The sequence below is a fragment of the Schistocerca americana genome, chromosome 9 (genome assembly GCF_021461395.2).
Source record: "Schistocerca americana isolate TAMUIC-IGC-003095 chromosome 9, iqSchAmer2.1, whole genome shotgun sequence".
NCBI classification, from domain to species: domain Eukaryota; kingdom Metazoa; phylum Arthropoda; class Insecta; order Orthoptera; family Acrididae; genus Schistocerca; species Schistocerca americana.
In genome coordinates this window covers 39,936,352-39,952,323 of record NC_060127.1, presented here as the reverse complement: position 1 = coordinate 39,952,323, position 15,972 = coordinate 39,936,352, and the positions used below count along the sequence as shown (strand labels likewise).

General features: G+C 40.1%; 1 protein-coding gene across 4 annotated transcripts in view; it reads left to right on the top strand.

The window, feature by feature from the left end:
• The window catches only part of LOC124550906 (speckle targeted PIP5K1A-regulated poly(A) polymerase-like), a 161,333-nt gene that overhangs the window by 15,636 nt on the left and 129,725 nt on the right, over positions 1-15,972 (top strand). For 3 of the 4 annotated variants that reach the window (XM_047125691.1, XM_047125689.1, XM_047125690.1), the window contains exons 3-5: positions 6,687-6,798; positions 10,485-10,576; positions 11,224-11,526. In XM_047125691.1, the coding sequence (XP_046981647.1) occupies positions 6,687-6,798; positions 10,485-10,576; positions 11,224-11,526 (507 nt within the window). Of the gene's footprint in view, positions 1-6,686; positions 6,799-10,484; positions 10,577-11,223; positions 11,527-15,972 lie in introns of those variants that run through there. The other variant, XM_047125692.1, reaches the window with a different exon arrangement.

The window sequence follows — 15,972 nt, the reverse complement described above, 5'->3', positions numbered from 1 at the left end:
GCAACACACAGCTCACATAGTATTGAAAGTAGTGCCAGGCTGTTGGGAAACTTGGTACACCTGGTGGCCAAAATTTGCTCCATTTTTACCGCACCAAGGCTTGACGCAGCTTTCCTGGTCTTTGGTTGCATCATTGCTGTTAAATTAAATATACAGGGTGTACATAAAGTTCAGGAACACTGTAAATTATTTATTGCACAAGAACTATACGTTGTACAGATGTCATACTTATTGCATTTTGAAGAGAAACTCTGAAAGTTTTATTTTTACAAACACGGGATGCACCAGACAGATTTCTTTGGACTCCTTATGAATGGCTCTCGTAAGCGCTCCGCATTCACTTCACTTCACTCACACGGGGACATTTACTTCTCTTTGCCAAGCCCAAGCAACCTGTCGGAACAAATTTGTTGTGCCAGTAGTAAAGGACCTTCCTTGTTGGTGGCTTCTTACCATACTTGGTTCTAAACATCCATTGAACAGCTGTGGCACACTTGTTTTTGTCAAACTCCAACACACAGAAAGCTCGCTCCGCACTTGAACTTGCCATGTTTTTGACCAGTGCTGACTATCAGCAAATAACCAAACTACACTGTGGAGGTATACATGAAAGGGGGGGGGGGTTACTTTCAGGGTTTCTCTTCAAAATGACATATGTATTATATCTGTACGATGTTTGGTTCTTGTGCAATAAATAATTGAAAGTGTTCCTGGACTTTATGTACACACTGTCTGTATTACCAATGTCATATGTAATGGGACGTTAGTAGAAGTGGGAACAGCTTAATGGGCTAATGAGCTGCTCTGGCAAATTTACCATTATTCCATTTTCTTGGCTGATTAAAGTTCGGTACTCCAAGGATGAGACATTTATAATTATTATTTCACATGAAAGAAGTGGTTATATGCCAAGCATTCATTCTTCCAGTTGGCAAGATCATAAAAATAGGTGAACTTTTAGTTATGTCTTTCTAGAAAGATAACAGCTGCCATCTCTTGCTACCATCTTGGAAATGAAGTGCTACATTTTCTGTGTGTGTGTGTGTGTGTGTGTGTGTGTGTGTGTGTGTGTGATTTTTTTTTTTCCATCTGGCTATGTTCTGCCAACCAAACCCTTATCTTAGTCAAGTTGTGCCATAGTATTGTTTTCTCTCCAATTTGATCTTGCGCTTCCTTATTAGTTGCTGGCTCTAACCATCTAATATTCAGAATTCTTCTGTAGCACCACATTCCAGCAAATACCTTCCAAAACGTTCATTGCATGTATGTGTCCCCCCCCCCCTACACACACACACACACACACACACACACACACACACACACACACACACACACACACACACACACACCATGGCAGTATATGCCACAAAACACAGCCAAATCTGGTCCCACATTGGTGATATTACCACATACCCTATGAATGCATTTCTGTTTGCTGTAACTGTCAGTGAAATGTATCTGGACATCTATGTGTAATGCGTAATTGATCACTAGAGGCTGGAAACTAGGGAGTATTGTGTTGTTAGTAGAGAAGCCATAACCGCAAAATACTTTAGTCAGGAGAGCTTGACGACTTCGAATGTGGACCAGTCATTAGATGTAACCTGAGTAAAAAATCTGTTAGGGACGTTTCAACCCTTCTAATGTTACCAGAGTTGACTGTTGGTGCTTGCGATTGTGAAATGGAACTGGGAAGGAACAACCTCAGCTAAACCGTGCCAGGCAGACATCGTTTACTGACAGGGAATGGCACTGACAAGCATTGCAAAGGGTGGTTATACAAGATTGCATGAAATCAACAGGAGGAGCCACTTGTGATTTCAAAAACTTTACATAGTGTCCAACTAGCACAATGACTGTGCATAGGCAGTTAAAAGTAATGGAACAAAGTGGTTGAGCAGCTCCTCATAAGGCACCCATTCCTGCAATCAGTGCTAAGTGATGCTTGAGGTGGTGTAAAGAAAACACCACTGGGGAGTGACTGACTGTGAGAACGAGCTATTTGGGGTGATGAATCATGCTATATTGTGTGGCAATCCAATGAAAGGTTTCGGGTTTGGTAAATGCATTGGAAATGTTACCTTCCATCATGTGTAGTGGTAACAGTGAAGTACGAAATAGGTGATGTTACAGTACGGGGTTAATCATAGCTAACACTTGGTTCAAGAATCATAAAAGAAGGTTGTATACCTGGAAGAATCCTGGAGATACTAAAAGGTATCAGATAGATTATATAATGGTAAGACGGAGATTTAGGAGCCAGGTTTTAAATTGTAAGACATTTCCAGGGGCAGATGTGGATTCTGACCACAATCTATTGGTTATGAACTGCAGATTGAAACTGAAGAAACTGCAAAAAGGTGGGAATTTAAGGAGATGGGACCTGGATAAACTGAAAGAACCAGAGGTTGTAGAGAGTTTCAGGGAGAGCATAAGGCAACAATTGACAGAAATGGGAGAAAGAAATACAGTAGAAGAGGAATGCGTAGCTCTGAGGGATGAAGTAGTGAAGGCAGCAGAGGATCAAGTAGGTAAAAAGACGAGGGCTAGTAGAAATCCTTGGGTAACAGAAGAAATGTAGAGGCTTGTCTCACTAGGGGTAAGATAGATACTGCCTACAGGAAAATTAAAGAGACCATTGGAGAGAAGAGAACCACTTGTATGAATACTAAGAGCTCAGATGGCAACCCAGTTCTAAGCAAAGAAGGGAAGGCAGAAAGGTGGAAGGAGTATATAGAGGGTTTATACAAGGGCGATGTACTTGAGGTCAATATTATGGAAATGGAAGAGGATGTAGATGAAGATGAAATGGGAGATAAGATACTGCGTGAAGAGTTTGACAGAGCACTGAAAGACCTGAGTCGAAACAAGGCCCTGGGAGTAGACAACATTCCATTAGAACTACTGATGGCCTTGGGAGAACCAGTCATGACAAAACTCTACCATCTGGTGACCAAGATGTATGAGACAGGCGAAATACCGTCAGACTTCAAGAAGAATATAATAATTCCAATCCCAAAGAAAGCAGGTGTTGACAGATGTGAAAATTACCGAACTATCAGTTTAATAAGTCACAGCTGCAAAATACTAACGCGAATTCTTTACAGACGAATGGAAAAACTGGTAGAAGCGGACCTCGGGGAAGATCAGTTTGGATTCCGTAGAAATGTTGGAACACGTGAGGCAATACTGACCTTACGACTTATCTTAGAAGAAAGATTAAGAAAAGGCAAACATACGTTTCTAGCATTTGTAGACTTAGAGAAAGCTTTTGACAATGTTGACTGGAATACTCTCTTTCAAATTCTGAAGGTGGCAGGAGTAAAATACAGGGAGCGAAAGGCTATTTACAATTTGTACAGAAACCAGATGGGAGTTATAAGAGTCAAGGGGCATGAAAGGGAAGCAGTGGTTGGGAAAGGAGTGAGACAGGGTTGTAGCCTCTCCCCGATGTTATTCAATCTGTATATTGAGCAAGCAGTAAAGGAAACAAAAGAAAAATTTGGAGTAGGTATTAAAATTCATGGAGAAGAAGTAAAAACTTTGAGGTTCGCCGATGACACTGTAATTCTTTCAGAGACAGCAAAGGACTTGGAAGAGCAGTTGAACGGAATGGACAGTGTCTTAAAAGGAGGATATAAGATGAACATCAACAAAAGCAAAACGAGGATAATGGAATGTAGTCAAATTAAATCGAGTGATGCTGAGGGGATTAGATTAGGAAATGAGGCACTTAAAGTAGTAAAGGAGTTTTGCTATTTAGGGAGCAAAATAACTGATGATGGTCGAAGTAGAGAGGATATAAAATATAGACTGGCAATGGCAAGGAAATCGTTTCTGAAGAAGAGAAATTTGTTAACATCGAGTATAGATTTAAGTGTCAGGAAGTCGTTTCTGAAAGTATTTGTATGGAGTGTAGCCGTGTATGGAAGTGAAACATGGACGATAACCAGTTTGCACAAGAAGAGAATAGAAGCTTTCAAAATGTGGTGCTACAGAAGAATGCTGAAGATAAGGTGGGTAGATCACGTAACTAATGAGGAGGTATTGAATAGGATTGGGGAGAAGAGAAGTTTGTGGCACAACTTGACTAGAAGAAGGGATCGGTTGGTAGGACGTGTTTTGAAGCATCAAGGGATCACAAATTTAGCATTGGAGGGCAGCGTGGAGGGTAAAAATCGTAGAGGGAGACCAAGAGATGAATACACTAAGCAGATTCAGAAGGATGTAGGTTGCAGTAGGTACTGGGAGATGAAGCAGCTTGCACAGGATCGAGTAGCATGGAGAGCTGCATCAAACCAGTCTCAGGACTGAAGACCACAACAATAACAGTACGGGGTTTGTTCTTTGTGGTAAGGGTGTGGTTTCCTTATTGCACTTAAGAAAACAACCCTAAATCTAGAAGCATAGGAACACACGTTACAGAATTGCGTCCTGTGTACAGTAAAGAAACAGTTCGGAGCTGATATTTGTGTCAGCGTGACAATATGACTTCTCATAAAGCAGCTTCTGTGTGGTAATGGTTTGTGGAAAGTAACATTCCTGTAATGGACTAGCCTACCTGGAGTCCCAACCTCATGCGAGCAGAAGACCCGTGGTAAGAGCCATAACATTCACTTTGGTGTTAAACATCACTACCTTCTGTGGTTTCAGTTCTTGAGGAAGAAGGGGCTACTATTCCTCCACAGAAATTCAGACACCTCATTGGAAGTGGCCCCACCAGAATACAAGCCATCGTAAAGGCAAAGGGGAACACACACCATATTGACATCCTCTAACAGGAATTCAGTACTAATGAGCAGTAGTGTTGATAGGAACATCGGTGGTATGAAAGTTTGGATCAGGTTTTAAGGCATGCTCATATAGGCTATGGCCGAGTCGAGTCTTGGTTAGAAGTGTGGTCTCACACGCATTTTCATTTGTTAGTGGAATGTTTTGTGGCTTATTTTCCTGCTAGGGGTAATAGAAGTGGGCCATTGAAAGCGTCCAGTAGTCGATCTGCAGCTCTGTTTTCAAATTCTCTCAGATTTTCTGTCTCGCTGTACAATGTCAATGCAGTAAGGGTCCTCCTACACATTGCCCTTGAACTGTGAACCAGCTCCTCCCCTGTGGAGTTTGATCCGCAGCATCAGTGTGGTGAAAGAGAATTTTTCTTCTGTCTAGTGGCGTAACACGCCCAGAGAAGTTGAACACGATGTATTTCCTATAACATACAATCCTGACCTCTTCCCCTTGATTGACTGGCATGGGTGTGAAATTCCAGTTAGGTTTTTGTGCAAGTGTGTCTCACAGTAGACTCAGAACAATTTTTTACAATAAAATCTGAACATCTGTTGTCTTTTCAGCATTGGTTTCTTTGATGCCACGGAAGTTATATCCACTCCAAGCTCTTCACTCCTGGCTCCACAGAGAAAATGACTCCACTGAGCAGGTAGAAGCACCAGTCTGTGGCCCTCATCGCTGATGGCACAGGATCGGTACAACTTTGATATGCACAAACCGCCAGAAACTTCCCAAAAGTGGGGTGTTTCCTACTTACTAACTACCTTAACCTATGAACATCTTTAATCAGCCAATGGAGATCAAGGATCTGGAACATCCCATTCTGCAAATGATATTTTACATCTCATTACAAATGTATTCTGTAAGTATGAGCGTAAAAGTGCTGATGACAGTTCTGTCTCATTCTGGAAGCAAAACAAGAACAATACATTATTTAGCATCTGTCACATGAGTTCCACTGTTTCTTGGAGCTTTGACTGCTGTCATCAGGAGCAACTCACAGACTACCCTTATTAATTCAATGCCCATCCGTCCAGTACCCCCCCCCCCCCCACCCTTTCCCCTTTTACAATAAGTACAGAAGTAACTATAATTTACCAGGATCAAACAGTAGAAAATTCAGGCTGGAAACAACATTATGAAAAGGATAGATTGCTATTCATCATATAGCAGAAATGTTGAATCTCAATTTGCTATATGGTGAGTGGCAATCTGTCCTTTTCATAATATTGTCATTATTCCATCCTGAGTTTTCTATTGTTTGAGTTTTGCCTAATGGCTTTCTTCCATCTCATAACCCAGAGCTGCTTGCCTTTGTTACTATTTTCGAACATATTACTATACTCTGTATCTGTCCTCCTTTCTCTTCTGTCCTGTGTTTCACTTGTCTTCCAAACTGCAGCACACCCTCTTATTTATAAGCTGCACCGTATCAACTGTCTCGTCTTGTACAACACATGGTTGCAAGACTGTGCTGATTGTTGGTGCAGCGTCTCGTGTTCCTCATTACTCCCATCGATATCATAAAACTAGATGTTCAAATTGATCACTCTTCCTGCATCACTCTCGCATATTTTTGCACTTTATTTTCCATACTTTCCTGTGCCACGGTCACTTCTTGCTGCTATCTGGATAACCACTCTGCTTAGGACAAAGACACTCTTGTTTCCACTATCAGTTCGTATTCAGTACCCATCACACAATTACATTGGCTTTGTGTATGGAACACATATTCGTATTTGGTGTGGACAGAAAATTGGGGACAATTGATGCTAGAAGATATTCTTGGAATTGAAGTTGCATAAATACTGAAAAGTTTGTTACTGTATTTCAGCAGGTTACATATAAAATAACTTTTTAGTTACCCTATATTAGTGATTAAAGTACAATATGTTTGGTTGCAGAGGTTCCGAAAGGTGCAAAGATAATTGATATATATTGGGGACTTCAGAAATTCGGTACTATTACGTACATTGGACTTGGCAATGACAATGCTGTAATAGAGTTTGCAGACAGGTAAGTTTCTCCAAGGGGTGATGTATTATTTCTATGTACTTTCAATGTTATCATGCATTTTCTGAAGTGATCTTTCATTATTATTTTATTTCTGTGCCTTAGCAGATAATGTCCATTTTTAAGGGAAGTCTTTCAAAATTCAGTATAATGTTAAGTTATCGGATGCGATAAATCTATAAGTTTGGATTCTTCATTTCAATCAAGTCACCTACCTTTCACGATCTGTTTGCTACTCTTTAATTCCATTACTGGTGATAACTGTTGTTAGGATTCCAGTCTGAAGATGTCCTATCAACCAATCTCCATTTTAGTCAAGTTGTACCACAAAGGCCTCTTATCCTAATTTGAGTGAATAACTCTTAATGAATTTTGTGATCTAAACTTCTGGTCTTCACTATTCTTATGTAGCGCCACATTTCATCTGAACTGTTTACCCAAGATGAGTACCATTAGAAAAGACTTTGTAACAAATCCTTCCTAGTAATTATGTATAAGTGTTCAGTGTGGTACCAGAATACGTGTGAAATGACAGTGTAGAGCATTAGCAGCGTTGGCTCTGGCAGAATTAGATCTTAGGAAGGTGGGATTTTGTTCAAAAAAGTTTAAGTTTCACTTTCCTTTATTTTCAGTTTCTGTGCAGTTAAAAGTTCAGCGTTTACTTACTTTCCTGTTGATGACAACTAATTTACACTGCACATTAATAAAATATTGCAATTGTTAATATTAACTCTATTATGTTTATATATTCGCTGGATAAATGAATTTATTGATTATGTAACAGTGTGAAGTTTGAAATGCGTATCATACGGGGTGATTCAAAAGGTTGTGCACAAATTGAAGGGACTGACTGAGGAATTAAAATACAAAAAGTTTGGAATATTAACTTGATAGCTGCATCCCGCTGTTAAAGAGTTTTCATAAAGAAATGTTAATGCCGAAAATCGCTATCCACACATATGTGCAACCACAATAGTTATCTTTTGGAGGTATTGAGGCCTGAGCCAGTTGTCTCAGCAAACCCCATGAGGGGTTGGGGCGAGGGCAGGGGCACTAAATTTTGGGACAATGTGAGAAGCTGACAGAATACATGTTACTCACAACTCGCTTGATTACGCAAGGAAAAAACTTCTTGCAACCAAGTAGCTAATTACAAAATGTGCCAGGAAAGGAAGTAAATGATTCATGACTGTTTGCACACTCCTAGCACGGAAGAGATTGCCTCATGTGACCGTCACGTTAAGACTATGACACAGCATGGAAAGGGGATGCATTCTGTCCAGACTTTGAAGGGTCATACTCCTGTACTAACTCAAATGCAATGTGGGGAGCCATCTGATATGACTTCAGGTCATGTCTGGTAATGTTCCAGTAATTTGAACAGCACAGTAATGTACCATGTGATACCTCTTGTGAGACAGTACACTGCTGTGATTTTTCAACAGGACAACATTCACTAACATACAACACATCCCTATGAACTGCCTGTGTGATGTTGGTGTACTAGGTTTGCCCAGAAAGTAATGTCACTAACAAGGAGAGTGGGATAGTTTTTGAAACCATTTGGACTGTGATGTAGGTTAGAATTCGAGGTATCGTACCCTGGTGGGCCCACATTTGCAAGTAATCCATAAAAAAATTTCATAATTTTGTGTTATGTTTTAGATCCTGAAAACTGACAGTAATAAATATAATTGTAGTGTAGTGCCTAACTTATCAGAATGATTTGCAGAATCATGTCAGGTGCTTCAAAATTTTTTGATTTTGAAATCTTTGCCAAAATTACTTTGATCATTATTTTTACTCAATTAATTGGTTTAAATATAATTTTTTTTTAAATTTTCAAATCCTGTGTTGTTATTTTAACCATAATATTAACTTTCACATGTACTCTAAATTTTTTTCCTTCCTGTAATTTTTTTCATTTAGAAGCTTTGTGCATGTGACTGTAATTTTTTTTTATTATTAATTTTCTTCCATTTGATCATCTAATGTTCTTGTCCACGTCATTGCATTCATTATTTCTGTTCCACATTTTCCATATTTATTTATAATCTGTTCTTTTGTTTAAATCTTCATCATAGTTGTTTTGTCCAAAGTGCAAATGTTTGTATGATGATTAATATAAAAAAATGTATATCTTGTACGTAAGATATACTCGGGACCCTAACCTACATCACCATACACATTGTTTCAAAAACTCAATCAGACCACTGGGGGACTCTCCTTGTAAGTCCACAAATACTAATTCATAGATAAATACAGTACAGAGCCTCAGTATTCTCCAAAATGGGACCCACCTACGTAAATACATTTCTGCCACTAAGATTTCCAAGTGTTGGAGGCATCCTGGAAGGCCTGTGTTGTAATTTTATTTAGGCAAGTGTAACAGCAGTTTCTGTGTTGTCAGTAGTCTCAGGATGGTGGCGTTTTAGGTTATTTTGAACCAGAAAAACAAAGAAGAAACTTGTGGAGTGGGACTGGTGCAGCATTGACACTTTGTTTTTAACCAGATAATACCTCACTGAGAAAGCAGTGTGGCTGGGAACTTGTGATGCGTGGTTTGACATGACAGACACTTTTTTTTTTTCATGTGGACACTTCCATATGAAAGGCAGCAGTGACAGTCTCTTTGTAGTGGATGTTACCACTAACGTAAAAGAAGACAATGAGCATTGCCTTTACTTTGGATCTACTTGTGCATGCATTCTTTGGGTGTGGTGATGGTGAGATGTGCCCCTTGGAGCTCTGTCTCTGTCTCAGGGTCGTGTTCAAAATCCTCAAACCTCATCTCCCATTATAAGACTGTCCAAGAAAAGTAGCATCATTTCTTCACTGTTCCAGAAGTTCTTCAGCCAGCCACCCAGTTGAACTTCTGGCCATCGGTCAAAATTTAAAGTTCACTCACCTCACATTTTCTTCAGATTTTGATATTGGAGTCATTGTGGCCTTCCAAAACCACCTCATGTCATTGGAACAGTTTTTCAAGTGAATGGTACATTGCGGCTAAAAGTGGAGCACCAAATGTAGTTTCAGATTGGTAAATGTCTCAGCTCCTGAGGTGTTTTAAGAGAGCTGGGGTCAGTTGCATTGGGATGCTTAACAACCTTTGCCAACTAGCCTAATGCATAGACAACACTTCAGCTTATAGGAGCATCAAAATAGAAATGGAGCTGATACTTTGTGGAGAAACTTTGTACTTCCTTGGTCAGTGAGATTCCGCAGTCTGCCCTTGAAAGATGATGTAGGACCAGGTAGGGGCCAAATCCACGTTTGTGCCAATATATCCAGGATATGGAGAGTCAGTTAAAACACCTGCAAGTGAGCTTACCTCAGGAAAGAAAACATGTATGTGATATGCTTTGCAACCTAATCATTGTGAGCATCTGGGCCTAAGGTAATGCAACTTCCCACTGACAAGAAACCAGCAGTTTGCTCATTTCGAGAATCTAGTTGTTCATTTGCTATGATTTTTTTAATCACTGAAGTACAGTCACATCTTTAAGAGTCACTAATTTATGTGTGGGGCTTGTGTGTGCCACTTGTGCAGAAAGAGCACACTTTATTTAAATAAATAATTGTTGTTTCCTCTTTAAACTTGCATCTGTTTTTCAGATTAGTCCCTACTTTTCTTTGATCATGGAAATCAGTCTGTGGTTAAGATAGCAATGTATACTAATTCCTTTCAGGATCTCAGTTGGTAAAGTATTGTCGAGCCACCCAGTTCGAGTGAAAACAAATACTGTGCGTGCTTCACATGAGCCCGAATGGAAGTCCATTTGTGAGTATTTTGAACTACTGTAACAAATACACATGTTTAGCTTAAGTACTTGCATGCTGCTATATCTGTATGGAATTGCTACAGGCATTTCTTTTCACATTTTCTCTCTTCATACCAAACATTGAACTGCATTTAAATGACACACATGGTGTTTGGCAGTTGTACAGGTTTAGGTGTAAGATGTTAACACCTTTACCTGTTTTGCCAACACTGTACATGTTCATTCATTTAATTATTTCATTTGTTTGGTTTGGACCTCTTGCTTGGCTTGCACCAGGTGTGTACTTCATATCGTTCTAGTCCACGGTGCCCATCCAGCGCCTGGTGTCTGCTTTTTCATGTAGTTCATATTATCCATCATAATCTATTGACTACACTTCAGTTAAAATACACTTGTATTAGGTGACAGTTTAGTGAGTTTAATGTCTGTAGATTTGGCCCACTGTAATCTGTAACATACAATTTTGTTAAAAGTTGTCAACATTTCATTATGAAAGCATATCACAGAGACTGTGGAGTATGTAGTATGGACTGCTAGATCATGAGAACTGATAGGAATGCCCAAGCCTTGGGAACATGACGGGCTTGTTTGAAATTATGTCCAATGGAGATGTATTATTTATTATTGTGTGGTTATTTTTCTGCAGCGGGACTGGTCAACATGCACGAGACATTTACACTAGATCCCAACATAAAGGCAGTCTTGAAGAATGAGGACTCTTTTAACCAGAAAATTGCCGATCTGGTTAGTACGGCCGATAAATTGACTTTGGACTTTGATGATGACATAGATGATGGTGTTGGCAGTCGGGAACGTCATCCTGTGTGTGCCGTGCTGGAGAGGATACTTCCTGACGAGTTAGTTCCCAACGTGAGAGTGTACCCGTTTGGCTCTCGTGTCTCCGGTACTGCTCTGGAGACAAGTGACCTCGACATCTTCATAGACTGTGGTAAGTACCTGCTTGGAAATTTACATCTTTACAATATGAGGAAGTTTTGAATGAAAACCTGGTTAATTTTAAATATTATTCACTGCACATTGTGTATAAAGCTTGGCGTTTTCATTAGTCTCCTTCTTTGACCCATAAGGTACACAGTTCATTCCTAGTAGTCTTTAACATTAATTTTAGCCCTACATCTAATGTAATAAAATCATAAATATGAGGTACTTCAGTCTCACTTTTTACAGACATTATAATTTTTGATATGCTATTTATATGTATGGATTACTGACAGAGACCTTTATTTTTGGGTGGGACCTTTATTTTTGGGTGGGACCTTTATTTTTGGGTGGGACCTTTATTTTTGGGTGGGACCTTTATTTTTGGGTGGGACCTTTATTTTTGGGTGGGACCTTTATTTTTGGGTGGGACCTTTATTTTTGGGTGGGACCTTTATTTTTGGGTGGGACCTTTATTTTTGGGTGGGACCTTTATTTTTGGGTGGGACCTTTATTTTTGGGTGGGACCTTTATTTTTGGGTGGGACCTTTATTTTTGGGTGGGACCTTTATTTTTGGGTGGGACCTTTATTTTTGGGTGGGACCTTTATTTTTGGGTGGGACCTTTATTTTTGGGTGGGACCTTTATTTTTGGGTGGGACCTTTATTTTTGGGTGGGACCTTTATTTTTGGGTGGGACATTTATTTTTGGGTGGGACATTTATTTTTGGGTGGGACATTTATTTTTGGGTGGGACATTTATTTTTGGGTGGGACATTTATTTTTGGGTGGGACATTTATTTTTGGGTGGGACCTTTATTTTTGGGTGGGACCTTTATTTTTGGGTGGGACCTTTATTTTTGGGTGGGACCTTTATTTTTGGGTGGGACCTTTATTTTTGGGTGGGACCTTTATTTTTGGGTGGGACCTTTATTTTTGGGTGGGACCTTTATTTTTGGGTGGGACCTTTATTTTTGGGTGGGACCTTTATTTTTGGGTGGGACCTTTATTTTTGGGTGGGACCTTTATAGTTGTTTTTTGAGGGGTGTGTGTGTGTGTGTGTGTGTGTGTGTGTGTGTGTGTGTGTGTGTGTGTGTGTGTGTTTGAGAGAGAGAGAGAGAGACCAAACTTTGCTTATAACATCTTCACTGCTCACTCTACTGTGTTTCAAGTACTCTCTCCCTCAAAGTAGTCCCCTCCACTGGCAATACATCATTCCCAACATTTCTCCCACTTTTGGAAAACCTGGAAAAAAACTTTCAGGGATTGAACGAAGGGTTCTTGTCACATTATTCTGAATCTTCTTCACGATTTGGAAATGACGTCACTTTACATAGGGAAACAGGAAGAGGTCTGTTGAAGGCTAGGCCTTGTGAATAGGGTGGATGGGGCACAACAGGAGACTCGGGTTTTGCCCGACAGCTGTTGACAAGGAGCGATGCCTTAGCCAGTGCATTGTTGCTAAAATTTGGTGACACAGTCCTGTGCTGATGCATACTTAGTTAGCAGATTTTTAAATAGTTAAATGACAGTTAAACAGATCACAGCTCAAAAGCCCCCCAGGGGGCTCACCACTCTTTGGTGAGTTCGTGCTTGGCTACCACAGGGCTCCAGCCTTTGCAGTATCTTTTCCCTTTTGTGCTGCATGTCGATCCTCTCCATATTCTTCCCCCTAGATGAACATGTCTGGGATGTTTTTTGGAATGTATTCTGCATTTTCAGTAGCCTAACATCAGAAAAGTCTCTCCACTGCTTTTTGTTCCTCTTCTCTTTCTTTGTTCCCCTTCTCCTATCCTTCCTCTTCTTCTGCGTTTGAGGTTCCTCTTTTTCTTCTTCCTCCCTGTGTGGTCCTGAAGGCTGGCTCACACGTCTGACACATAACAGATATCTACATCTACATCCATACTCCGCAAGCCACCTGATGGTGTGCGGAGGGTACTTTGAGTGCCTCTATCAGTTCTCCCTTCTATTCCAGTCTTGTATTGTTCGTGGAATGAAAGATTGTTGGTATGTCTCTGTTTGGGCTCTAATCTCTCTGATTTTATCCTCATGGTCTCTTCGCGAGATATACGTAGGAGGGAGCAATATACTGCTTGACTCGTCAGTGAAGGTATGTTCTCTAAACTTAAACAAAATCCTGTACAGAGCTACTGAGTGTCTCTCCTGCAGAGTCTTCCACTGGAGTTTATCATCTCCATAACGCTTTCGCGATTACTAAATGATCCTGTAACGAAGCGCACTGCTCTCCGTTGCATCTTCTCTATCTCTTCTATCAACCCTATCTGGTATGGATCCCACACTGGGGAGCAGTATTCAAGCAGTGGGTGAACAAGTGTACTGTAACCTACTTCCTTTGTTTTCGGACTACATATCATTAGGATCCTTCCAATGAATCTGTTTGGCATCTGCTTTACCAACGATTAATTTTATATGGTCATTCCATTTTAAATCACTCCTAATGCCTACTCCCAGAAAATTTATGGAATTAACTGCTTCCAGTTGCTGACGTGCTATATTGTAGCTAAATGATAAATGATCTTTCTTTCTGTGTATTCGCAGCACATTACACTTGTCTTCATTGAGATTCAATTGCCATTCCCTGCACCATGCGTCAATTCGCTGCAGATCCTCCTGCATTTCAGTACAATATTCCATTGTTACAACCTCTCGATATACTACAGCATCATCTGCAAAAAGCCTTGGTGAACTTCTGATGTTATCCACAAGGTCATTTATATATATATATAGTGAATAGCAGCGGTCCTACGACACTCCCCTGCGGTACACCTGTAATCACTCTTACTTTGGAAGACTTCTCAACATTGAGAATGACATGCTGCATTCTGTTATCTAGGAACTCTTCAATCCTATCACACAATTGGTCTGATAGTCCATATTCTCTTACTTTGTTCATTAAACGACTGTGGGAGAACTGTATCAGACGCCTTGCAGAAGTCAAGAAACACGGCATCTGCCTGGGAACCCGTGTCTATGGCCCTCTGAGTCTCGTGGACGAATAGCATGAGCTGGGTTTCACACGATCGTCTTTTTCAAAACCCATTCTGATTTCTACAGAGTAGATTTCTAGTCTCCAGAAAAGTCACTATACTCGTACATAATACGTGTTCCAAAATTCTAAAACTGATAGACGTTAGAGATATAGGTCTGTCATTCTGCACATCTGTTGGACATCCTTCTTGAAAACGGGGATGACCTGTGCCCTTTTCCAATCTTTTGGAATGTTACGCTCTTCTAGAGACCTACGGTACACCGCTGCAAGAAGGGGGGCAAGTTCCTTCACATACTGTGTGTACAATCGAACTGGTATCCTATCCGGTCCAGCGGCCTTTCCTCTTTTGAGCGATTTTAATTGTTTCTCTGTCCCTCTGTCATCTATTGCAATATCTACCATTTTGTCATCTGTGCGACAATCTAGAGAAGGAACTACAGTGCAGACTTACTCTGTGAAACAGCTTTGGAAAAAGACATTTAGTATTTCGGCCTTTATTCTGTCATCCTCTGTTTCAGTACCATTTTGGTCACAGTGTCTGGACATTTTGTTTTGATCCACCTACCACTTTGACATAAGACCAAAATTTCTTAAGATTTTCTGCCAAGTCAGTACATAGCACTTTATTTTCGAATTCATTGAATGCCTCTCACATGGCCCTCCTCTCATTACATTTCGCTTTGCGCAGTTTTTGTTTGTCTGCAAGGCGTTGGCTATGTTTATGTTTGCTGTGAAGTTCCCTTTGCTTCCCGCAGCAGTTTTCTAACTCGGTTGTTGTACCACGGTGGCTCTTTTCTATCTCTTACGATCTTGCTTGGCACATACTCATCTAATGCACATTGTACAATGGTTTTGAACTTTGTCCACTGATCCTCAACACTATCTGTACTTGAGACAAAACTTTGGTGTTGAACCGTCAAGTACTCTGAAATTTGCTTTTTGTCACTTTTGCTAAACAGGAAAATCTTCCTACCTTTTTTAATATATCTATTTACGGATGCTATTCAATCTGTATATTGAGCAAGCAGTAAAGGAAACAAAAGTTCGGAGTAGGTATTAAAATTCATGGAGAATAAATAAAAATTTTGAGGTTTGCCAATGACATTGTAATTCTGTCAGAGACAGCAAAGGACTTGGAAGGGCAGTTGAATGGAATGGATGGTGTCTTGAAAGGAGGGTATAATAGGAACATCAACAAAAGCAAAATGAGGATAATGGAATGTAGTCGAATTAAATCATGTGATGCTGAGGGAATTAGATTAGGAAATTAGACACTTAAAGTAGTAAAGGAGTTTTGCTATTTGGGGAGCAAAATAACTGATGATGGTCAAAGTAGAGAGGTTATAAAATGTAGACTGGCAATGGCAAGGAAAGCATTTCTGAAGAAGAGAAATTTGTTAACATCGAGTATTGATGTAAGTGTCAGGTAGTCGTTTCTGAAAGTATT